Source organism: Malaclemys terrapin, chromosome 9 (genome assembly GCF_027887155.1).
Source record: "Malaclemys terrapin pileata isolate rMalTer1 chromosome 9, rMalTer1.hap1, whole genome shotgun sequence".
NCBI lineage: Eukaryota > Metazoa > Chordata > Testudines > Emydidae > Malaclemys > Malaclemys terrapin.
The window spans coordinates 972,555-996,511 of NC_071513.1; the positions used below are offsets into that span (position 1 = coordinate 972,555).

General features: G+C 47.9%; 1 protein-coding gene across 1 annotated transcript in view; it reads left to right on the forward strand.

The window, feature by feature from the left end:
• Positions 1–23,957, forward strand: part of TEX11 (testis expressed 11) — a 113,225-nt gene that overhangs the window by 70,508 nt on the left and 18,760 nt on the right. Inside the window, exons 21-26 of the mRNA XM_054040050.1 lie at positions 2,975–3,061; positions 5,270–5,340; positions 16,671–16,787; positions 18,084–18,156; positions 22,269–22,418; positions 23,847–23,955. Of these exons, the coding sequence (XP_053896025.1) occupies positions 2,975–3,061; positions 5,270–5,340; positions 16,671–16,787; positions 18,084–18,156; positions 22,269–22,418; positions 23,847–23,955 (607 nt within the window). The remainder of the gene's footprint in view (positions 1–2,974; positions 3,062–5,269; positions 5,341–16,670; positions 16,788–18,083; positions 18,157–22,268; positions 22,419–23,846; positions 23,956–23,957) is intronic.

Genomic DNA, 23,957 nt, shown 5'->3' on the forward strand with positions numbered 1-23,957 from the left:
CCCATTTCCCCACCCCACCCCAACTCCACCCCTTCCCCACCCTAACTCCGTCCCCTCCTCCCTCCCACTCCCAGCCACGCGGAAAGGCTGCCCGAGCGCTACCGGGCTACAGCTGGAGCCCGGGAGGGGAAGCGCCCAGCCGGGGATGCAGGATCTGGAGGCTGCCCGGCAAACCGTGAAGCCGGTAGTGCTTGGGCTTCGGGCAGCCCCTATGCCTCCGGACCCTGCGCCCCCAGCTGGGCACTTCCCCTCCCAGGCTCCGGCGGTGGCAAGGGGGGCTGCCTGAAGCCCATAGCACTCGGGCAGCTCGGCTCTTAAACAGAGCCGAAGAGTCAGGGGAGGAGCAGAGCCGCCACGGGAGGGGAAGTGCCTGGCCGGCATTTTCCCGGACATGTTCGGCTTTTTGGCGATTCCCCCCCGGACGGGGGTTTGAGTGCCGAAAAGCCGGACGTGTCCGGGAAAAAGAGGACGTATGGTAACCCTATATATCTATTACAATACCTGCCCTCTGTTCCTTCTACTTCAGCTCTGGATTGGATTCGTGGTAAGAAGAGGAACTGTGGGGGCATTGACCCTCACTGCCTCTTGTACCCTCGCTCAGGAGCACGAGATGATCTTTTGTGCATATGCAGGCCAATGGACAATGCTTGTTAAAATCTCTGAGCTCGGGTGCATGGTGTGCATCGTGGGTGGCACGGGAACAGCTGGCTGGGGAAGGCTAGCCCCCAGCCCTGCCCCTTCCACGCCCCCGGATCTCAGAGCCCCCCCCACTGCAGCTGCTGGCCCCCACCCCAGGCTAGCTAGTGCTTGCAGCCCCCCCCCGCTGCAGAGCCCTGGGAGGGAGAGTGTGAGGCGGCATCACTGCAGCCTCCCCAGTCCCAGAGTGCCGGGAAGGAGAGCTTGCGGTGGCGCCGCAGCCCCCCCGAGCCCTGGCGTGCCAGGAGAGAGAGAGAGAGAGAGAGCGCACATGGCAGCACTACGGCAGCCCCCCCAGGCCCGGCACGCTGGGAGGGAGAGCGCGTGGCACCACCGCAGTCCCGGGAAGGGAGCAGCATGCCCGAGCCCCTGGAGCTCAGCAGCACCGCCAAAGCGGGACCCTGGAGGTGAACTGTGGGTGGGGTCACGCCTGGCTGTTTGGGGAGGCACAGCCTCCCCTGCCCACCGCCCAGGGTGTGCATGCATATCCTATGTGTCAATTACAGGGACCACACATCTCGAAGAATTTCTAGTTACAGGAAGTAACCTCTGTTTTCACTAGCTATTTTCTCTCCTCTCTTCCTGTCTTGGAAGCCCCATAGAAAATGTACATTTAGTCTTGTAGCTGCTATAGACATCATGACCACGTCAGGGAGAGTGGAGAGCTCATGTAATAGAATCATAGGACTGGAAGGGACGTTGAGAGGTCATCTAGTCCAGTCCTCTGCATTCATGGTGGGATGAAGTATTATCTAGACCAGGGGTCGGCAACGTTGGGCACGCGGCTCGCCAGGGTAAGCACCCTAGCGGGCCGGGCCAGTTTTATTTACCTGCTGACGCGGCAGGTTCGGCCGATTGCGGCCCCCACTGGCCGCGGTTTGCCGTCCCGGGCCAATGGGGGCGGCGAGAAGCTGCGGCCAGCACATCCCTCACCTGCGCTGCTTCTCGCCGACCCCATTGGCCCGGGACAGCAAACCACGGCCAGTGGGGGCCGCGATCGGCCGAACCTGCCGCGTCAGCAGGTAAATAAAACTGGCCCGGCCCGCCAGGGTGCTTACCCTGGCGGACCGTGGGCCGAATGTTGCCGACCCCTGATCTAGACCATCCCTGACAGGTGTCTGTCTAATCTGCCCTTAAAAATCTCCAATGATGGAGATTCCACAACCTCCCTAGGCAATTTATTTCAGTGCTTAACCACCCTGACAGCAAGTTTTTCCTAATGTCCAACCTAAATTGTCCTTGCTGCAATTTAAGCCCCTTGCTTTTTGTCCTGTCCTCAGAGGCTAAGGAGAATATTTTTTTCTCCTTCCTCCTTATAACAACCTTTTATGTACTGGAAAACTGTTATCATGTTTTCCCTCAGTCTTCTCTTTTCCAGACTAAACAAACTCCGTTCTTTCAATCTTCCCTCACAGGTCATGTTTTCTAGACCTTTAATCATTTTTGTTACCTTCTCTGGACTTTCTCCAATTTGTCTACATCTTTCCTGAAATGTGGCGCACGGAGATAGACACAATACTCCACTTGAGGCCTAATTAGCACAGAGTAGAGCAGAAGAATTACTTCTTGTGTCTTGCTTACAGCACTCCTGTTAATACATCCCAGAATGATGTTTGCTTTTTTTGCAACAGTGTTACACTGACTCATATTTAGCTTTTGATCCACTATGACTCCCAGATTCCTTTCTGCTGTTCTCCTTTCTAGGCAGTCATATCCCATTTTGTATGTGTGCAACTGATCGTTCCTTTCTAAGTGGAGTACTTTGCATTTGTCCGTGTTGAATTTCATCCTGTTTTTTTCAGACCATTTCTCCAGTTTGTCCAGATCAATTTGAATTTTAATTCTGTCCTCCACTGAAGAAGACGTTTTCTCCATTGGACTCGAGTGGGACCCTAAGAATAGTATTTCAAGGGCCTGAGGGGATTAATTTTCTTGCCCCAAACTCCTCCCATCAGATTAAGCCAAACCCCACAGACCCCCAGTTGGGCCCCAATGTCAATGAATTTCTTGGTGAAGGGGCATGACTCATTTTGTTTGTATGTCCCTTGTGACAGTCCTGCATATCTAGCTGGAAATGCTAGTTTGGGCACATTCTAATGTTTTTCTGTGAGCTCTCTCTAAATATATTAGATCAAACCTGTGAGCGGTACCCCACATGCTGAATTACTCAGATTTCTGAAGCCCCATACTGTGTGTTGTAGGTTAATATTGGGCATAGGAAATGCAGTTGTTCTGCTCAGGAAACGTTTCCTATCTGTCAAATGACATGTTTCTGCAGCACATCGGAGACTTGCTGAGTCTTTTACGGAAGGGAGTATGACACTGGATATGAGGACCCATGAGGCTCACTGGTTTAGAAAAATAGGTGAGTAGCACTGCCAGCGTGTAAACAGAGGGAAGAAAGGGCAAAGGGTTGGGAATAAAAATCTGTGTGTGAAGAACTAACACTTGGTGATCTCTGAATCTTCCTGCAGCAAAGTTTTGACTCACAGAATAAATTTCTTATGGAAACTTAGGGCTTGTCTACATTTACTGGGGGATCGACAAACGACAATCAATCTGTTGGCGGTCGATTTAGCAGGTCTATTGAAGACCCACTAAATTGACCGCAGATCGCTCTCCCATACAGTCCTGTACTCCACCTGAACAAGAAGCGCCAGGGGAGTTGATGGGAGAGCGTCTCCCATTGACATCACGTAGTGTGGACCCTACAGTAAGTAGAGCTAAGTACATCGACTTCAGCTACGTTATTCACGCAGCTGAAGTTGCGTAACTTAGATCGATCTCCCCCCATAGTGTAGACAAGGTCTAAGTTCTGATTTAGGGAAGACATGACCCAGGGAAGAGGGTAACATGCAGGTCAGAACCTGTAAATCAACCCTTGATTGGGCCAATTAGATGCTCAGATTCTTCAGTGATGGGAATGACACAACTATCGAGAGGGCTAGATCACTGATAAATCTTTATGGGAGTGGTATGCCTAATTCTCTTCTGAATGTACTTGTCAGGATAGAAACTATATGCAGAGCAGTCTGAAACGATTGCCTTTTATGGGTCTGGGGATGGTATTGGATACTTTCAGCTAGATTCTGTGTAAATCTGGAGTAAATCCATTAAAGTTAAAGGAATTATTCTGGTTTCATACTAGAGTAATTTAGATCAGAATCTGGCTTTTCTTCATTCAACTTGGTGTGAATGGATTTAATGGCAGAAAGATTAGTTATTGAGAACGGATTTGAAATCATGAATAATCTATATTAATAGCAGCTACTGACAGTATTTCCTGCTGTTGTTAAATGAGCCCTGTGATGGTTTCGGTCACAGAGACCCCCTTGGGACTGTCACCTGATGTGCTGAAGTTACTTCTGAGCTCGTTTTCCCTGCCAGCTTGGGACTCCAGAATCCTGCCTTGTTGAGCCAGGCACGCTAGCCTGCTGCAACACAGACCCACGACTGGTCCACGCCCCCAAAGCTGCAGACTTTAACCAAAAACTGCTCAGCTGGTCACCTGTCTCCAGCACCCAGACACCCAGTTTCCAATGGGATCCAAACCCCAAATAAATCTGTGTTACTCTGTATAAAGCTTATGCAGGGTAAACTCATAAATTGTCCACCCTCTATAACACTGATAGAGAGAGATACACAGCTGTTTGCTCCCCCAGGTATTAATCACTTACTTTGGGTTCACTAATAAACCAAAGTGATTTTATTAAGTATAAAAAGTAGAATTTGAGTGGTTTCAATTAATAACAGACAGAACAAAGTAAGTCACCAAGCAAAATAAAGCAAAAACACGCAAGTCTAAGCCTAATACATGAAGAATCTGTTTACAGGTAAAATCTCACCCTTAGAGATGTTCCAATAAGCTTCTTTCACAGCCCAGACTCCTTCCTAATCTGGGCCCAATCTTTTCCACTTGAACAGTCCTTGTTAGTTCCAGCTCAGGTGGTAACTAGGGGATTTCTCATGACTGGCAGCCCCGTTTGTTCTGTTCCACACCCTTTTATAGCTTTGGCCTAAGGTGGGAATCTTTTGTCTCTCTGGGTACCCACCCTTCCTTCTAAATGGAAAAACACCAGGTTTAAAATGGATTCCAGTATCATGTGACATGGTTACATGTCACTGTAAGACCTCATTCTTCATTATGTACACAGGAAGGCTTGCAGGTAAATAAACCCATTCACAACCAATTGTCCTAGTCAATGGGAGCCATCAAGATCCTAAGCCACCATTAATGGCCCACACTTTGCATAATTACAATATGACCTCAGAGTAATACTTAATATTTCTAGTTTCAGATACAAGAATGATACATTCATACAAATAGGATGAATATATTCAGTAGGTTATAACCTTTGTAATGATAATGTTTCCTTACAAGAGACCTTTTGCATAAAGAATATTCCAGTTACATCATATTCACATTCATAAAGCATATGGAATGCAATGTCACAAGCCCCATGTTTAAAATTTAATACTGGGCCTGAAAGGCCTGTCACTGGAGATTTTATGGGCAGAGACTATACAGGCTGAAGGTTTTTATTCTAGTCTCCTGTCTTATTGATTTTATGAGCCTGGAACTTGGCTGTACAGTTCGAGAACTGCCCAGGAACAATGAGGGATTTCTTTATACTGTCGTTCAAGGTATGTGCTCTGCTTAGTATTGTCTGTGATGTGATAGATGATGTCGTGCAGCTGGTTTTGTTACAAGCTCCAAAAAAAGTTGTTAAACCTCTGATGTTGTAAATAATCCTCTGGTTTAATTAATATGTATTATCCAGTGTACTGCACCTGATTAATTACTAAGAACCTAATTGTTAAGGTTCAACCATCATCCATTCAGTAGCATATTCATATACTTATCAATTATGTACTCATTATACCTCAGTAAATACACTTTTAATAATCAGTTTTTCAAGTAGTGTCCCTATGGGTGCTCCACTTCAGGTATACTCCCACCCCTTGCACCTTTAATCGGAGGTTTTTGGTGGTGATGCCTGTTCGGGCCATGCACACACCCTATGCTTTATTGTGCCCCATTCTGAGGCTATCTAGGGTTGCATGGGTGAACCACCCTCAGTTTCTTCTCGACCGTCTCTGCCTGAGATGGAGCACTAGTGTGCCTGACTTTCGAAGTCTCTTAGCCTAGTTACCCTTCTTTAGCTTATTGTTTTTTTCTTTAGTTATTTCATTTACTTTTTATTTAGGAGTTTAGGGGGACTTTCTCTTGATCCCTTTCCCCTTTTGGGAGGGAGACATTCCCCTGTTACATACTGTTGTCCTGGGATATGCTAGACTCTCCAGGCATCAAGTGGGGCATTTCTTGCCAAGAGGCCATCATTGTCAGCGACGGGCATTCCTGTTGTATCTGCTGTGTGGGAGAGTCTCAGATCCTCCAAAAGTAATCCATCTGCACTGCTTTTTAGGGCAGGGCAAGAAAAAAACCAGGAGCTAAAAGTGAGACTCCTAATGATGGAGCATTCCCTCCAACCAGCCTCAGATCCAGGCTTGGAGGGCCCTCTAGACATTAGTTGCTGAATTAAGATAGTGCCATGTTCATCTGGGTGTACGCAAGATAAATCCATGGAGAAGACCCATAGAAAATAGTCATTCTCCACAGAAAAAGTCAAACTCAAAAAAGACCTTGGTCCCCCCGCAGAGCAAGGCTGCTGCAGAGACCTCATGCCCCACCCTGGATGTGGCTGTGGCTTCAGATACTCTTAAGTATGGATCCTGTGCCTAGGTTCCAGGCTCACCAGAGAAAAAGGGCAGCAAGCATGCCTTGGTAATGAAAACCTTTGGTGCCACACAAGCAGGACACTGCCATATCAAATCATTCCACCTCTAAGATAACGGTACCCACTACTCCTTCAGTGCTATCTACATCTAAGTTGACCACTGAGATACCGCGAAGACACCATGCCTCTCATATGGTCTTGGCACCCCCCAAAGCATTCTCATTGGTACTGTCCACTTTGACTGGAGTGGACTTGCCAGAGCAGCATATACCCTGGGTACCGACAACAGAACAGGTCCTCGCACTCCAAAACCCACCCAGTACCTCAGGAGTTTGGATTCTTGCAGAATCTATTTGTTTTGGAGGAGCTGGCGTTTCCCTTGTTAGTTGGTACTGAGTACTAAGAGATTATTGGTACCGAGACAAGCACCTCACCAATGTGGGACATTTCTCCGGTACCACTTGATTCTCGTTTTCAGAGTATACTGGAACTCTCCTTCTTGAAGAGGAGGAATATTCCTCCAATTCGAATATTTTGATCCAGGATTCCTCTGACACTTCAGACAAGGGATTTCTATCCTGACACTTTTGAGAAGATGGGGGAGTTGCACCAAAGACAGGCCCATGTTCCCCCGACCTGGTTCAAGCACCGGTTGATGCCATCACCAATGCCTTTCGGACCTCTCCAGTGGCCATATTGGGATACTTGGGCAAAATATCCTCAGCAATTATCCTATGCTCCTGGTCTCTCTCATGGGGAATACAGAGTGACATGCTCCCCTACTCCAGCTTTGCCTTCTTCATTACCTCAGGCACAAGAATCTTTTAGCAGAAGGCTAGGATCGAGAAAGAGGTTACTCCCCAAACAAATATTTCTTCATCTTCCCCTGGTGAAGTGGCTATGCTTCCCCCACTGACTGTGACTGATGACATCACACATTTCCAATAGTTAATGAAGCGTATTGCGGATTCCCTCCATATTCCCTTGGAAGAGGTCATGGAGTCACAACGTAAGTTCCTGGACATCCTCCAGTGGACTGCTGCTACCCAAGTTGCCCTGCCCATTAATGAGGCTCTAATGGATCCATCTGGTGGACCCCTGCAACAATTCTGCTGATGTGTAAATGGGACAATAAGAAATATTATGTCCCAGCTAAAGACTCTGAATTTCTGTTCATCCATCCAACACTGAACTCCCTGGTTGTGCAGCAATGAACAAATGTGCCAGACAACATCATGCAAAGGCCACACCATATGATAAGGATCAAAAATGCCTCTATCTATTTGGCAGAAAGACATACTCATCCAGGATTCTTCAATTTAGGATCGTGAACTATTAAGTTTTTATGGCTAAATACAATCACTCAAATTATGCCAAATTCATCACCAGAGAAAGGAACCACTTGCTCCCTGTATGCCTGCTACTGAACCATCATAATCACTTAAGCACCACTTTTGATGGCCTGGTCAAGGGCCTGAAACTATCCCACAACACTGAGATGCATATACACCATTTTACCCATCTTTCACCTTTTGGAAACCATCTCTCCACTTTCTTTCTGCATAGGAGAGAATCACATTAGATAAATGTTATGCATCCGAAGAAGTGGGCTGTAGTCCACGAAAGCTTATGCTCTAATAAATTTGTTAGTCTCTAAGGTGCCACAAGTACTCCTGTTCTTTTTGCGGATACAGACTAACACGGCTGCTACTCTGAAACCTATTAGATAAATGGGTGCTGAAGGTTATAAGATTAGGTACACTATCCATTTTACCTCCTTCCCCTATACTCAGTCCCCTTCCCTGTCCCTCTTCCGAGTGTCCTCTCATGAACACCTGTTAAAGCAAGAAGTCTACTCACTTCTACAAATGGGTGCTGTGGAACCAGTTCCTGTTCAGCACAGAGGGAAGGGGTTTTATTTTAACCACTTTCTAACCACTTCCTGAAAAAGAACTGAGGACAGAGGCTGATTTTAGATCTAAAATCAGCCTACACTGGCCCTTTACAGTGCTGCAACTTTCTCGCTCGGGGTGTGAAAAAACACCCCCTGAGCACAGCAAGTTTCAGCGCTGTAAAGCGCCAGTATAGACAGTGCACTAGTGGTGGTAGCTATGCCCCTTGTAGAGGTGGGTTTTTTTATTTTGTTAGAGCACTGGGAGAGCTCTCTCCCAGTGCTCTGCTGCGACTACACAAACCACGTTAAAGTGCTTCTGCGGCAGCGCTTTAGCGTTGTTAGTGTAGACTAGCCCTAAGAGTCCTAAACAACTTTGTCAGGTCTCAAAAATTCAGGATGTTATCTGTCACAGCTATAATTCTGTCATTAGAACCAGGAAAATGGTTTATGACCCTCAATCTATAGGATGCCTGTTTTCATATTGCAATTCACCTGTCTCACAAATGATTCCTGTACTTTTCAGTAGGCCAGGATCACTTTTAGTATTGAATGCTCCCATTCGGCCTTTTGTCTGCCCCAAAAACATTCTCAGTGGCGCTGGAGGTGGTCAGTTTACCTCTGACATCGGTTTTCTGCCTGTAATCAGGAACAAGTCTATAAAGATTCTGACAGACAACGTAGTTGGCATGTTCTATATCAACAGATATGGAGGAGCCAGGTCCCCTTCCCTTTGTGCCAAAGTGGTAAAGTTCTGCAATTGATGTATGGCCATTTCCATCCTTGTTTTGGCAGTTTACCTTCTGGGGATACAGAACAGCTTAGCAGATGACCTTGGATTTCTCCCAGGACTACAAATGTGTGTTGAATCCTCAAATTCTCAGGCAAATTTTTCAGACTTGGGTTCCCCCCCACAGAAATAGACCTCTTTGTCATGGTGACCAATAAGAAATGCGAACATTTTTCTCAAGGGGGAACTTGGGTACTCTCTCTTTGGGAGATGCCTTTCTCCTTCCATGGACAAGAAACCTTCTATATGCTTGTCCTCCAACACCATTTATTCTGAAAGTGATCAGCAAGATCAAACACAACAAAGCCAAAATTATATTAATAGTCCCAACGTGGCCAAGACAGAGATGGTGTCCTTACCTGATTCACCTAGGTGATTGTCAGGTGATCAGCCTCCCACCCATTCCTCATCTTTCCAAGGGCATCGGCTGTACTTTTCATCCCCACCCAAAGATCATAGAATAGAATCATAGAATATCAGAGTTGGAAGGGACCTCAAGAGGTCATCTAGTCCAACCCCCTGCTCAAAGCAGGACCAATTCCCAGCTAAATCATCCCAGCCAGGGCTTTGTCAAGCCGGGCCTTAAAAACCTCCAAGGAAGGAGACTCCACCACCTCACTAGGTAACGCATTCCAGTGTTTCACCACCCTCCTAGTGAAATAGTTTTTCCTGATATCCAACCTGGACCTCCCCCACTGCAACTTGAGACCATTGCTCCTTGTTCTGTCATCTGCCACCACTGAGAACAGCCGAGCTCCATCCTCTTTGGAACCCCCCTTCAGGTAGTTGAAGGCTGCTATCAAATCCCCCCTCATTCTTCTCTTCTGGAGACTAAACAATCCCAGTTCTCTCAGCCTCTCCTCATAAGTCATGTGCTCCAGACCCCTAATCATTTTTGTTGCCCTCCGCTGGACTCTTTCCAATTTTTCCACATCCTTCTTGTAGTGTGGGGACCAAAACTGGACACAGTATTCCAGATGAGGCCTCACCAATGTCGAATAAAGGGGAACGATCACGTTCCTCGATCTGCTGGCAATGCCCCTACTTATACAGCCCAAAATGCCGTTAGCCTTCTTGGCAACAAGAGCACACTGTTGACTCATATCCAGCTTCTCGTCCACTGTGACCCCTAGGTCCTTTTCAGCAGAACTGCTACCTAGCCATTCGGTCCCTAGTCTGTAGCAGTGCATGGGATTCTTCCGTCCTAAGTGCAGGACTCTGCACTTGTCCTTGTTGAACCTCATCAGGTTTTTTTCTGCCCAATCCTCTAATTTGTCTAGGTCCCTCTGTATCCGATCCCTACCCTCCAGTGTATCTACCACGCCTCCTAGTTTAGTGTCATCTGCAAACTTGCTGAGAGTGCAGTCCACACCATCCTCCAGATCATTAATAAAGATATTAAACAAAACCGGCCCCAGGACCGACCCTTGGGGCACTCCACTTGAAACCGGCTGCCAACTAGACATGGAGCCATTGATCACTACCCGTTGAGCCCGACGATCTAGCCAGCTTTCTATCCACCTTACAGTCCATTCATCCAGCCCATACTTCTTTAACTTGGTGGCAAGAATACTGTGGGAGACAGTATCAAAAGCTTTGCTAAAGTCAAGAAATAACACATCCACTGCTTTCCCCTCATCCACAGAGCCAGTTATCTCATCATAGAAGGCAATTAGGTTAGTCAGGCACGACTTCCCCTTCGTGAATCCATGCTGACTGTTCCTGATCACTTTCCTCTCCTCTAAATGTTTCATAATTGATTCCTTGAGGACCTGCTCCATGATTTTTCCAGGGACTGAGGTGAGGCTGACTGGCCTGTAGTTCCCCGGATCCTCCTTCTTCCCTTTTTTAAAGATGGGCACTACATTAGCCTTTTTCCAGTCATCTGGGACCTCCCCCGATCGCCATGAGTTTTCAAAAATAATGGCTAATGGCTCTGCAATCTCACCCGCCAACTCCTTTAGCACCCTCGGATGCAGCGCATCCGGCCCCATGGACTTGTGCACGTCCAGTTTTTCTAAATAGTCCCGAACCACTTCTTTCTCCACAGAGGGTTGGCCACCTTCTCCCCATGCTGTACTGCCCAGTGCAGCAATCTGGGAGCTGACCTTGTGCGTGAAGACAGAGGCAAAAAAATCATTGAGTACATTAGCTTTTTCCACATCCTCGGTCACTAGGTTGCCTCCCTCATTCAGTAAGGGGCCCACACTTTCCTTGATTTTCTTCTTGTTGCTAACATACCTGAAGAAACCCTTCTTGTTACTCTTAACATCTCTTGCTAACTGCAACTCCAAGTGTGATTTGGCCTTCCTGATTTCACTCCTGCACGCCTGAGCAATATTTTTATACTCCTCCCTGGTCATTTGTCCAATCTTCCACTCCTTATAAGCCTCTTTTTTGCGTTTAAGATCAGCAAGGATTTCACTGTTTAGCCAAGCTTGTCGCCTGCCATATTTACTATTCTTTCTACACATCGGGATGGTTTGTTCCTGCAACCTCAATAAGGATTCTTTAAAATACAGCCAGCTCTCCTGGACCCCTTTGCCCTTCATGTTATTCTCCCAGGGGATCCTGCCCATCTGTTCCCTGAGGGAGTCAAAGTCTGCTTTTCTGAAGTCCAGGGTCCGTATTCTGCTGCTCTCCTTTCTTCCTTGTGTCAGGATCCTGAACTCGACCATCTCATGGTCACTGCCTCCCAGGTTCCCATCCACTTTTGCTTCCCCTACTAGTTCTTCCCTGTTTGTGAGCAGCAGGTCAAGAAAAGCTTTGCCCCTAGTTGGTTCCTCCAGCACTTGCACCAGGAAATTGTCCCCTACACTTTCCAAAAATTTCCTGGATTGCCTGTGCACCGCTGTATTGCTCTCCCAGCAGATATCAGGGTGATTAAAGTCTCCCATGAGAACCAGGGCCTGTGATCTAGCAACTTCTGCTAGTTGCCAGAAGAAAGCCTTGTCCCCCTGGTCTGGTGGTCTATAGCAGACTCCAACCACGACATCACCCTTGTTGCTCACACTTCTCAACTTTATCCAGAGACTCTCAGGTTTTTCTGCAGTATCATACCGGAGCTCTGAGCAGTCATACTCCTCTCTTACATACAACGCAACTCCCCCACCTTTTCTGCCCTGCCTGTCCTTCCTGAACAGTTTATATCCATCCATGCCAGTACTCCAGTCATGTGAGTTATCCCACCAAGTCTCTGTTATTCCAATCACATCATAGTTCCCTGACTGTGCCAGGACTTCCAGTTCTCCCTGCTTGTTTCCCAGGCTTCTTGCATTTGTGTATAGGCACTTAAGATAACTCAACGATCGTCCCTCTTTCTCAGCATGAGACAGGAGTCCTCCCCTGTTGCGCTCTCCTGCTTGTGCTTCCTCCCAGGATCCCATTTCCCCACTTACCTCAGGGCTTTGGTCTCCTTCCCCCGGTGAACCTAGTTTAAAGCCCTCCTCACTAGGTTAGCCAGCCTGCTGGCGAAGATGCTCTTCCCTCTCTTCGTTAGGTGGAGCCCGTCTCTGCCTAGCACTCCCCCTTCTTGGAACACCATCCCATGGTCGAAGAATCCAAAGCCTTCTCTCCGACACCACCTGCGTAGCCATTCGTTGACTTCCACGATTCGATGGTCTCTACCCCGGCCTTTTCCTTGCACAGGGAGGATGGACGAGAACACCACTTGCGCCTCAAACTCCTTTATCCTTCTTCCCAGAGCCACGTAGTCTGCAGTGATCCGCTCAAGGTCATTCTTGGCAGTATCATTGGTGCCCACGTGGAGAAGCAGGAAGGGGTAGCGATCCGAGGGCTTGATGAGTCTCGGCAGTCTCTCCGTCACATCGTGTATCCTAGCTCCTGGCAAGCAGCAGACCTCTCGGTTTTCCCGGTCAGGGCGGCAGATAGATGACTCAGTCCCCCTGAGGAGGGAGTCCCCGACCACCACCACCCTCCTCCTCCTCTTGGGAGTGGTGGTCGTGGAACCCCCATCCCTAGGACAGTGCATCTTTTGCCTTCCAATCGGTGGAGTCTCCTTCTGCTCCCTTCCCTCAGATGGGCCATCTAGTCCACTCTCCGCATTAGCACCTGTAGAGAGAACATGGAAACGATTCCTCACCTGTATCTCCATTGCTGGTGCATGGACGCTCCTCTTTCTTCTTCTGGAGGTCACATGCTGCCAAACCTCCTCACAATCCTTCTGTCCCTGCTGCGCCTGCTCTGAATCTTCAGAACATTGTGGCCGTAGAAGCATCTCCTGACGTCTGTCCAGGAAATCTTCATTTTCCCTTATGCAAAGATACTTCACCTCAAAGCTTGACTCCTTGATGGTTCATGGGACTAGAATCAACTTGCTCCAAGGAGGTAAACAGGTATAATTGAACCGTGGGAAAGAGTCCACAAAGTACACTTATCTCCCCAAGTAGAAAAGATTCAGCCTGTAGTGTGACCAGATTTCTCTCTCAATCAGTCCTTGATTACCTCCCACAGCTAAAAAGATGGAATTATCTATGAACTCTATCCGGGTCCACTTGACTGTAACAGCTTTTCATTCAGTTGCTGAGGGATTCTCATTCTTTACCCATCCTACAAATGGAAGGTTTCTGAGAGGATTGGGGAACGTTTTTCGCCAAGATAAGGAACCCACACCTATCTGGGATTTGAATTTAGTACTTAAATGCCATATGAGGCCTCCCTTTGAGCCAATGGCTACATCTTTCCTCATTAGTTTATCTCAGAAGATAGCATTTTTGGTTGTTTTCACCTCCGCTTGTAGGGTGGGAGAAATAGGGTTTCTATGTCAGATTCTCCATGGAAATGCTGTGTTGTCTTGAGTCTTGACTTGGCTCTGAAGCTTCCCTCTCCAATTGGGGGTACTGCTCAGTAATCACCTTGGTAAGCACCATAGGGGGCCTACTGAAAGAAGGAGAGGTTACTCAGCCTGTGCAGAAACTGGAGATGTGTCCCTTTATGGGTGCTCCGCTACCCATCTTCCTTCCTCTCTGCTTTGGAGAATCCTCTGGGGACGTGGTAGAGAAGGAACTGAGGGCAGTTCGCCCGCGCAGCCCTGTATAGCCTCAGAGAAGGGGATTAAGAAACATAGGACACATGCACAGGCCGAATAGTCACTACCACCAAAAATCTCTGATTAAAGGTGCCAGGGGTGTGAGTATGCTTGAAGGGCTGCATCCATAGGGACACACATCTCAAAGAAATCCACTTACTGCACAAGGTGAATAACACCTCTTTATTCATAGTCCTGCAATTATCCAAATAAACTTACACTTTGTTATAAAATATACCAGAAATATGTTGTATTACAATTACCCAAAGTCTGGTCTATACATAACTCCTCTCTGTAGAACTGGATTCTGTACAGGACAGGTTCATCCCATCCAGCTACCTGAACACTTGTGACCTGAGGCTGAAATTAAAAGCAGGGTTCTAGGAATACTGTTTAATCTTCAAAACAGCACAACCATCTGTCAATCCTGATTTCAGAGCAAGTGCAACGTTATCTGTTCTACCAGTAAAGGTGGGCAAACAAGGGCTTCTTTAACTGGGAAAAGCTGTCAATGAGAAGAACACAGACATGTAGTTTAAGCCCCAAATCTATGAGGGGAAGGATATTTCCAGTTATCTTTGACGTCACTGAATAATTTAAATAACAAAGAGCTGCTATTTGATGGAGGTTTGAAATCGTGTGAACTCACGCAGTTACTGTAATGTCCAACCCCTGCTGGGATGAATGGACATGCAGTATCTCTCTACTTACTGCCCAAAATGTTGTGATAAATGTGTCCTTCTCCAGCACCTCCTAGGGGAGGCACAGCATGTGTGTGACAGTCAGAGTACCATCCAAGATTAATTTTCGTTGCATCTTCAAAAGACTCTTATTTTCAGACAATTGTTGGGATGTCAGGCTGAGACAACTGACTTGTGGAGATTTTAAAATTCTCAGTGAATCACATACTTGAATTCTATTCAGGTTCTAATATGACCCTTGTCACAATAGTAACTGAGCATCTCCCAGAAGTGCTGTAAGCGATGTGACTAGCCCCTGTCATGTGTGGTTCATTCTTTCTGTATTCCTCTCCCTAGGAAGGAGAGTTTCTGAGTCTGGGGGTTATTTCTATTCTTCAAAGTAATTTAATATATTACATGTACACTGTGCTCTGTGTTTATATCGGCAAAGCAGGTAGAATTGTACCTTGCACCAGGAGTGAAAGGATAGTGAGGGTTATGATGGTCTTTAGAGCCTGTGGGTGTATGTTCCACAGTTCAATATTGGCCCCTGAGAAAGTTCTGTCTCTTTCACAGATGAGCCTTACCTGTGCAATTCCATTGTACTGTAGTTTTGGTCCTCAGCCCAGGCTTTAGGCTCTAAGGCATTGTGGGGACAAAGGGTTGAGTGCCTTAAAAAGTGACTGACTGACTATTCATCAACATAAGAGAGAGAGTTTGGGTTAATCTTATTTACACTGGTCTAAATCTGGCGTAATTTTATTTCAGAGTAGCAGCCGTGTTAGTCTGTATCTGCCAAAAGAACAGGAGTACTTGTGGCACCTTAGAGACTAACAAATTTTTTTGAGCATAAGCTTTCGTGGGCTACAGCCCACTTCTTTGAATGCATAGAATGGAACATATATTGAGGAGATATGTATGTGTATATATATCTCCTCAATATATGTTCCATTCTGTGCATCTGAAGAAGTGGGTTTTAGCCCACAAAAGCTTATGCTCAAATAAATTGATTAGTCTCTAAGGTGCCACAAGTACTCCTATTCTTTTTGCGGATACAGACTAACACGGCTGCTACTCTGAAACCTGTCATTTAAAATAAGTGTTGCCATTTTCAGAATGGGGAGGCATATTTGAAGGTTGTACTATGTCCCTGTTAACAAGAAATGTCTGTTAATTTCAGTTCTATACAGAACATGGGGAAAAAATGTTTGCTCACAAGAAAAGGAGAAAGTGATTTTTGAGAGCTAGCAATATAGGAAAAATATAAAAGAATGATTGAGAGTATCCCTTTAATGTATGTGATGTTGTTGTAGCGGTGTTGGTTCCAGGATATTAGAGAGACAAGGTAGGTGCGGTAATAGCTTTAATTGGACCAACTTCTGTTGGTGAGAGAGACAAGCTTTTGAACTTACGTGAACCTGAAGAAAAGCTCTGTGTAAACTTGAAATCTTGTCTCTCTGACCAGCAGAGGTTGGTCCAATATAAGATATACCCGCCTCGTGTCCCTTTAAGTAAAACTTGTCCCCAAATTGTGCTGTCATTATTGTTGTTGCTGCTGTATAAACCAAGGACAAAACAGGCCCAGAAGGGTCAGCTTCAACGGAAGTGACGTAATCAGTGCTCTCCAGCTGGAAAAAGATGAGTGGGAAGGAAGGAAATGGTAATCGAGCCTATGGAAAAATGTCACAAACAGTGGGAGATAAAGGAAAAATGGAAATGATAAGTAAACTGCTTCCTTTTTATCCTTGCAGTAGAAAATGTTTTTCTTTGTTAATCGCTAGCCGTGGCCTAGCAGTATCCTCGCTGTCTATTCATGTTTCTGTTTTAGTTGTCCCAGTTTTGTCCTTCTGATAAAGCTGTTCTGATTGCCCAGAAGACATGCTTGCTGTTGGCTGCAGCAGTTGATCTGGAAATGGGGCGATGCAGTTTAACATTCACTGACCAGGTAGAGTGCTGTTGTGTGAACAGGTCTAGTGCTGGCCCTTTACATATCGGGCAGGTGTACATCTGGCTTTTAATGTACCCTAAACATAGCTTCTTTTGGTGTTTTTATAATTCTCAGTTATTTCCCGTAGGATGGGAGCTTGAAAATACAAGCCTTTCACAATATAGAGTAAATGTGCATGTTGCTTTACAAACAATATAAGATATTGGACCAAATTCTCAGCTGCTGTAAATTGATTTTGTTGACTTCAATGGAGCTAAATGGATTTATACTATCAGAGGATCTGGGCCAGTGTCCCTGCCCCCAGGAGTTTACATTACCATCTACATTAAGATAACATGTAAGAAGGGGTGATAACAAACCAGGGTGGAAGAGGCAGATTAAGACTATAGCAGTAGGATTATGCAGTTGCTGAGGTGGTGATGTGAATATCATGAAGGTCACCGTTTTTATTTTCTGATACATACACACACCCTGGAGGAAAATATTCAAGTTAATAGATTGTGGAAGATGAACAGAAGTCTGAGTGGTGGTCAGTGCAAATGTTTGCAGAGCGAGGTTCAGTGCTGGGGCCTCTGTCTTTTCTGCAGAGAACATTGAACAAAAATAAGTTTCTTTTTAAAAAACACTCTGGGAGTGATTCTTTCCTGTAAGTACTGGCCCTAATTGTGACACTATGATCTTGCCTTTGCACCTCTTTGACAAGGATTGAGAGCCCAGCCATGCAGAACAGACCAGTGCTGCTAGTTGCTCTCATTTGGTTTGCAACCTATGCATGGCCCTTCTTACAACTCTGTATGGCAGGAGTTCTCAGACTTTTGTATGGGTGACTCCTTTCACACAGCAAGCCTCTGAGTGCGACACCCCCCCCCCATACATTAAAAACATTTTTTTATATATTTAACACCATTATAAATGCTGGAGGCAAAGCGGGCTTTGGGGTGGAGGCTGGCAGCTCCCGACCCCCCAGGTAATGTCTTGCACTCAGTAGCAGTGTTTCCTGGCTGATGGTTCATATAAGCCATGTCCCTAAGAGTCGTCTTAGTGCTATGTGCCTGGACCAATGGAGCCTCAAGTGTGAAGGACCCTTGATGCTTTGAATGGGGTGTAGAGGTCTCTCCTAAAGAAGAAGAAAAAGAAAACTGGGTGCTGATGATGCATTAGAGTTAGCCTGGCTTTTCACTTATGTAGCCAGGTTCTCTGGAGGCATCTCTACTGTAGTTTGCTGTGAGATTTATATTCATATTTCTTGTTTAAAACATAGTTTAAAAATAATGTATTAATTTTACAAAATAGATTGAGCTTCTGTCTCAGGCCCTTCATCATATCCAGGCATGCAGGGAAATCTGGAATGTTCTGAAGCTAACAGGTAAGTTAGAAATTCTGTAATCAAATGCTGTTGATTATGTAGTCAGGGCCGGCTTTAGGAAGTGCGGGGCCCAATTCGAACATTTTCGGCGGGGCCCTGACAGGGATTACTTTAAAAAAAAAAAAAAAAACACACGTAAAAAACACCTTTCATTTCTTCCATGTATTATTTACTTTCCATAACTATATAAATAATAAAATTATATATTACATACATTGCGTAATGTATGTGGATGCATGCTAAGCCTACCTAAAGTTATTGACACACACCCCGGGACCGCTGCCCCATCCACCCCCTTCCCTGTCCCCTACTGTCCCCTGCCACCCCATCCAACCCTTCCTCTCATTCCTGATGGCCCACTGGGACCCCTGCCCCATCCAACCACCCCTTCTCTCTGTCCCCAACTGCCCCTGGAACTCCTGCCCCTGACTGCCCCCCACCGCCCAACCCAACCCCTGCTCCTTCCTGACTGCCCCCCCAGGACCCTAGCCCCCATTCAATCCCCCTGTTCCCTGCCCTCTGACCGCCCCAACCCCTATCCACCCCCCCACAACCCTCCGAACTCCCCTGTCCTCTTCCAACACCTGCTCCCTGCCCTCTAACTGCGCTGCCTGGAGCCGCTCGGCCGGGTCCGGGTCTGGGTCGGGTCCGCTCGGCCCGGGCCTGGGTCCGCGTCTGGGCCGGGTCTGCTCGGTCTGGGCCTGGGCCGGAGCCTCTCGGTCCGCGCTGGTGCCGGCGCCGCAGGGCCCGAGCTGAGCCGGGCCAGAGCCGCTCGGCCAGGTCCACGTCCGGGCCGGGGCCGCGGGACCGGGCCGGAGCCTCTCGGGCCGGTCCGGTGCCACTTGGCTGGGGCCGGCGCTGCAGGGCCCGAGCTGAGCTGAGCTGGGCCCGAGCTGAGCCGGGCCCGAGCCGTTCGGCCAGGTCCACGTGCGGGCCGGGGCCAGGCCCGGGGCCGTGGGGCCGGGCCGGAGCCTCTCGGGCCGGGCCGGCGCCACAGGGCCCGAACTGAGCCGGGCCGGAGCCTCTCGGGCCGGGCCGGCGCCACTTGGCCAGGGCCGGCACCGCGGGGCCCGAGCCAGGCTGGAGCCGCTCGGCCGGTTCTGGGTCCGGGCCGGAGCCGCTCAGCCGGGACCGAGACCGGCGCCGCGGGGCCCGAGCCAGGCCGGGCCAGAGCCACTTGGCCGGGACCGGGCTGGGGCCAGACCGGAGGGAGCCGCGCGTTCGACCTGGGCCGCACTGAGCCCCCTGGAACTCTCCTCCACCCCCCTGCTTACCTCCTGCCTGCTGCTTGTTTCAAGCTTCCCGCGAACATTGATTCGCGGGGAGGAGAAGGTGGGTGGAGCGTTAAGGGGAGGAGGGCTAAGTGGGCCGTGGGCCGGATGGACAGCTGCGCGGGGCCCTCTAGGCGCGGGGCCCCATTCAGGGGAATCGGCCGAATCGGCCTAAAGCCGGCCCTGTATGTAGTATAGCACTACTTAGAACAAATATTTCTAAGAGTCTTATCACTTTGATAATGGAAAATTTGTGTATCAAGGAACTGCTCTTTCCAATTCAAAAGTGTTGAAACATCTGAATGACAAAATGATTTGATGTAAGAACTAGAGAGGCCAGAAGCACAATGATTTTTGTGTATCCTTGTTGGCTTTCTCATTGTCTAGATGCTATCTGATTCAGCAGGTTTGGAACTCAAAGATTTCAGATTAATTTTATGGGCTGGCCAATGACTAGAGCACCCTGTACAAAAATTCCCAGGTTCTCTGAGACCCTGCCCCAGCTCCCTCCATCCCCCCTCCCTCTGTCACTCACCATCCCCACCCTCACTCACTTGCTCATTTTCACCGAGCTGGCTCATGGGAGTTGGCGTGCAGGAGCGGGTGCGGGCTCTGGCTGGGGATGCGGGCTCTGGGGTGGGGCCAGAAATGAGGAGTTAAGGCTACAGTAGGGGGCTCTGGGCTGATGCAGTGGGTTGGGATGCGGGAGGGGGTGAGGGCTCCGGCTGGGGATATAGGCTCTTGGGTATGGCCAGGGATAAGGGATTTGGGGTGCAGGAGGGGGCTCTGGGCTGAAGCTGAGGGGTTTGGAGTGTGGGAGGGGCTCTGGGCTGGGGCAGGTGGTTGGGGTGCGGGAAGGGGATGAGGGGTCTGGATGGGGGTGCAGGCTGTGGGGTGGAGCCAGGGATGAGGGATTTGGGGTGCAGGAGGGTGCTCGAGGCTGTGGGGTGGAGCCGTGGGGTGGAGCCGAGGGGTTCAGAGTATGGAAGGAGGCTCTGGGTTGAGGCAGGGGGTTGGGATGTGGGAAGGGATATGGGCACTGAGCTGGGGTGCAGGTTCCGGGGTGGGGCCAGAAATGAGGGGTTCAGGGTGCGGAAGGGGGCTTCAGGCTGGGGCAGGGGGTTGAGGTGCAGGGGGAGTGAGTGCTCCAGCTGGGGGTGCAGGTACTGGGGTGGGGCTGGGACTGAGGGGTTTGGAGGGCAGGAGGGGGATCAGGACTGGGGCGTGGGAGGGGCTCAGGGGTGCAGGCTCCAGGTGGCGCTTACCTCAAGCAGCTCCCGGAAACAGTGGCATGTCCCTTTCTGGCTCCTAGGCGGAGGCGCGGCCAGGTGGCTCTGCGCGGTGCCCCGTCCGCAGGTGACACCCCCGCAGCTCCCACTGGCCGCGGTTCCTGGCCAATGGGAGCTGCAGAACTGGCCCTTGGGGAGGGGACAGCATGTGGAGCCCCCTGGCTGCCCCGACGCGTAGGAGCTGGAGGGGTGACATGCTGCTTCTGGGAGCTGCGCGGAACCATGGCAGGCAGGGAGCCTGCCTTAGCCCCGCTGCGCCACCGACCGGACTTTTAACGGCCCGGTCAGTAGTGCTGACCAGAGCTGCCAGGATCCCTTTTTGATTGAAAACCAGACACCTGGCAACCCTAGTCTGTGAGTGTCATCCAGAAACAGCACAAGTTTGGAAATACAGCTGTACCCTGCATAGCTATAACTCATAATACAAAGGTGATACAAACATATAAATGAGATTATCATACTTGGCAAATTATAACATTTTCGCAGATACCTTACACGGCATATCTGATCAGATTCATTGCAATTTTATAATAGTGGTATCAATAACATCACAGCATTCCGCATATTCCATACAGCGTCACATATTCAAATGTCAATCTGATTGTTTTTTTTCAGTTTCCCTTACAAGATTGTAGTATCATGGCAACGGGGTCTCCTGAAGGAAGATACTGCTAGCACTCCTCTTAGCTTCGGTCGTTATTATGTAGAGGCCTCCTCTGTGTGATTGTTACTCTTTTTATAATGTGTAGAACAATATTTTCAATTCTGTGAAGCTGCCATTATTTTGCTTAGTGCACCATCTCTATAAGGTGTAAACTATCTGAGAGAAAAAGACATTTTTAATGAAAAGGGGCATTTCTGAGCCATCATACTGCTTAAAAGCAATGTCCTTTGTAGAAACAACAGTATAGGAGCCTTACATAGGAGCCTATTGCTCACTTTCCATTTGACTTCAATACCCATTTAATAAACGGAAGAAATTTATTGCTTAATTTTCAATCTTAGTGACAAATTCTGCTTTCAGTGGGAGTGGTGCACACATCTCTGAGCCCAGAATTTGACCTAATGATTAATCTTAACCTGTTCTGATTGTTAAAACATGAAGAATAGGTTCACAATCCCAGCCTGTCAGAGTCTCATAATGAAGAGTCCCTTTACAGTTAGGAAGCTGTCCTCTGGCTCTGAATAGTCATCTACTTTTCTTTCCAAGAGAGTTCCCAGTTTCTGCAGAGCAAAAAGTTTGTCACGTTGGAATATTAAGAAAGTTGCTTGCTTTTGAGGTAGGCTTCTCTATATAGGTGTAATTTACTAAGGATTATTCACTCCAGATTAATGCTGGGAGAAAACTACAGGAGTTTAATCTGTGCCGTGTGTATTTATGCACTTCAAACATAAGTAAACCTCATAGTTAGTTGTTCCTTACTGTTAAGTCTCAGTGCCTTGGTTTAAGGATTTTCCTGCTACTGAAGGCAAAGCTGCACCTTGCAGCTTCATTTCATAAACTGATGTAACAGATTGACTAATAACAGGCAATACTGTGTGTCCTCTGCAGGAGATTTCTCCAAAGACCCAACAGACACATTGCTGCTGCTTTATGAATTTGAAGCAAGAGCCAAACTCAATGATCCAGAACTGGAAACCCTGCTGGAATTGGTGTGGGAACTGCCACAAATAGAGACTAAGACGCTGGAAACCATTGCTTGTAAGGGCCCTATTTACGTTTCCACATTCTTGAAGTCATGTAAAGAAACTTGGCCATGGCTGCATCTTATGATATTCTTTCGCTTTCATTTGGAGTGGGTGGGATTATGCTCTACAGTAGTGCTGCTCAAAGCTGGTCCGCCGCTTGTTCAGGGAAAGCCTCTGGTGGTCCAGGCCAGTTTGTTTACCTGCCGTGTCCGCAGGTTTGGCCGATTGTGGCTCCCACTAGCCGCGGTTCGCCGTCCCAAGCCAATGGGGGCTGTGGGAAGTGGCGTGGGCCGAGGGATGTGCTGGGCATCCTTCCCGCAGCCCCCATTGGCCTGGAGCGGCGAACCGCGGCCAGTGGGAGCCGCGATCGGCTGAACCTGCGGAAGTGGCAGGTAAACAAACTGGCCTGGACTGCCAGGGGCTTTCCCTGAACAAGCGGCAGACCGGCTTTGAGAAGCACTGCTCTACAGCAATGAAAATCTATGCAAAATCCAGGCATTCTTTGTCGCCTGGGGGAGGTATTTGTGATCATGGTAGTACCCAGAGATCTCCATATTTTGAAGTATCAACCTGTTGGTGATACATATGGGAGATGAGCCAGTGCCTTACAGACTCCCTCCATCTCAAAAATCCAAAACCTTTTCATAGAGTTTAGGGCCAGAAGGAACCAATATGGTTGTCTAGTCTGACCTCCTGCCTGACACAGGCCATGCAATGTCCCCTAGTGGTTCTTGTATCCAGTCCAATAACTTCTGATTGAGCTAGAGCTGATCCTTCAGAAGACGTCCGGTCTTGACTTAAAATCCAAAGATAATGAAGAAGCTTGTAACTGGCACTTGCTGTACTGCTCTGTGTCCTCCTCACAAAGCTCTAGCCATGCCTTCTGCAACTTGAGCATTTAGAATGGGTTTTCAGGAAGGTGAGGGAGAATTTTAGAACCAAAATGACAAATTGTTTACATTTCACTTACTTTGAAGCTATTAGTGTTGATCAGGGAACGACTCCTAGATTCCGCATTTCTCTTTATTTTTTTTTAAATCAGACATGGTATTGCCAGGAAATGTAAAACAAAACCAAATAGCCATTGTTAATGTAGGACACCTCTATTTTTTTGTTGCTGCAGGAGACGTAGCCAGTCAACAAAGAGAACTCTCATTAACTACAGAACCTATTTTTTTAAGCTCTGCAACTATCATTTATGATATTGTGACAAGAAAGAAGTAAAGGCATGCTGGCTTGTGCTCTGCACCTGCAGTCACTAGTACTGTGCAGCTCTGCAGGGCAAGAATAAAATTGCTGCTTATGAAATAACATGTCTGTTGTACAAATCTAGATTCATTCATTTATCACAAGGAACCAGAAACAGTGCAGTGACCAATGTGCGGGAAGTCTGATCTTGTTCACTTTCATTTTCTTTCTCCATGTTCTTTTGTTTTTCAAGCATTAGCGATGGAGTCTCCTGCTCATTATCCCTCTGTGTGTAAGAGGGCCCTCAAGAGCGCTCTGACCCTTCATAGGAAACAGGAAGCCATTGATGCTGTGAGAGTCAGGT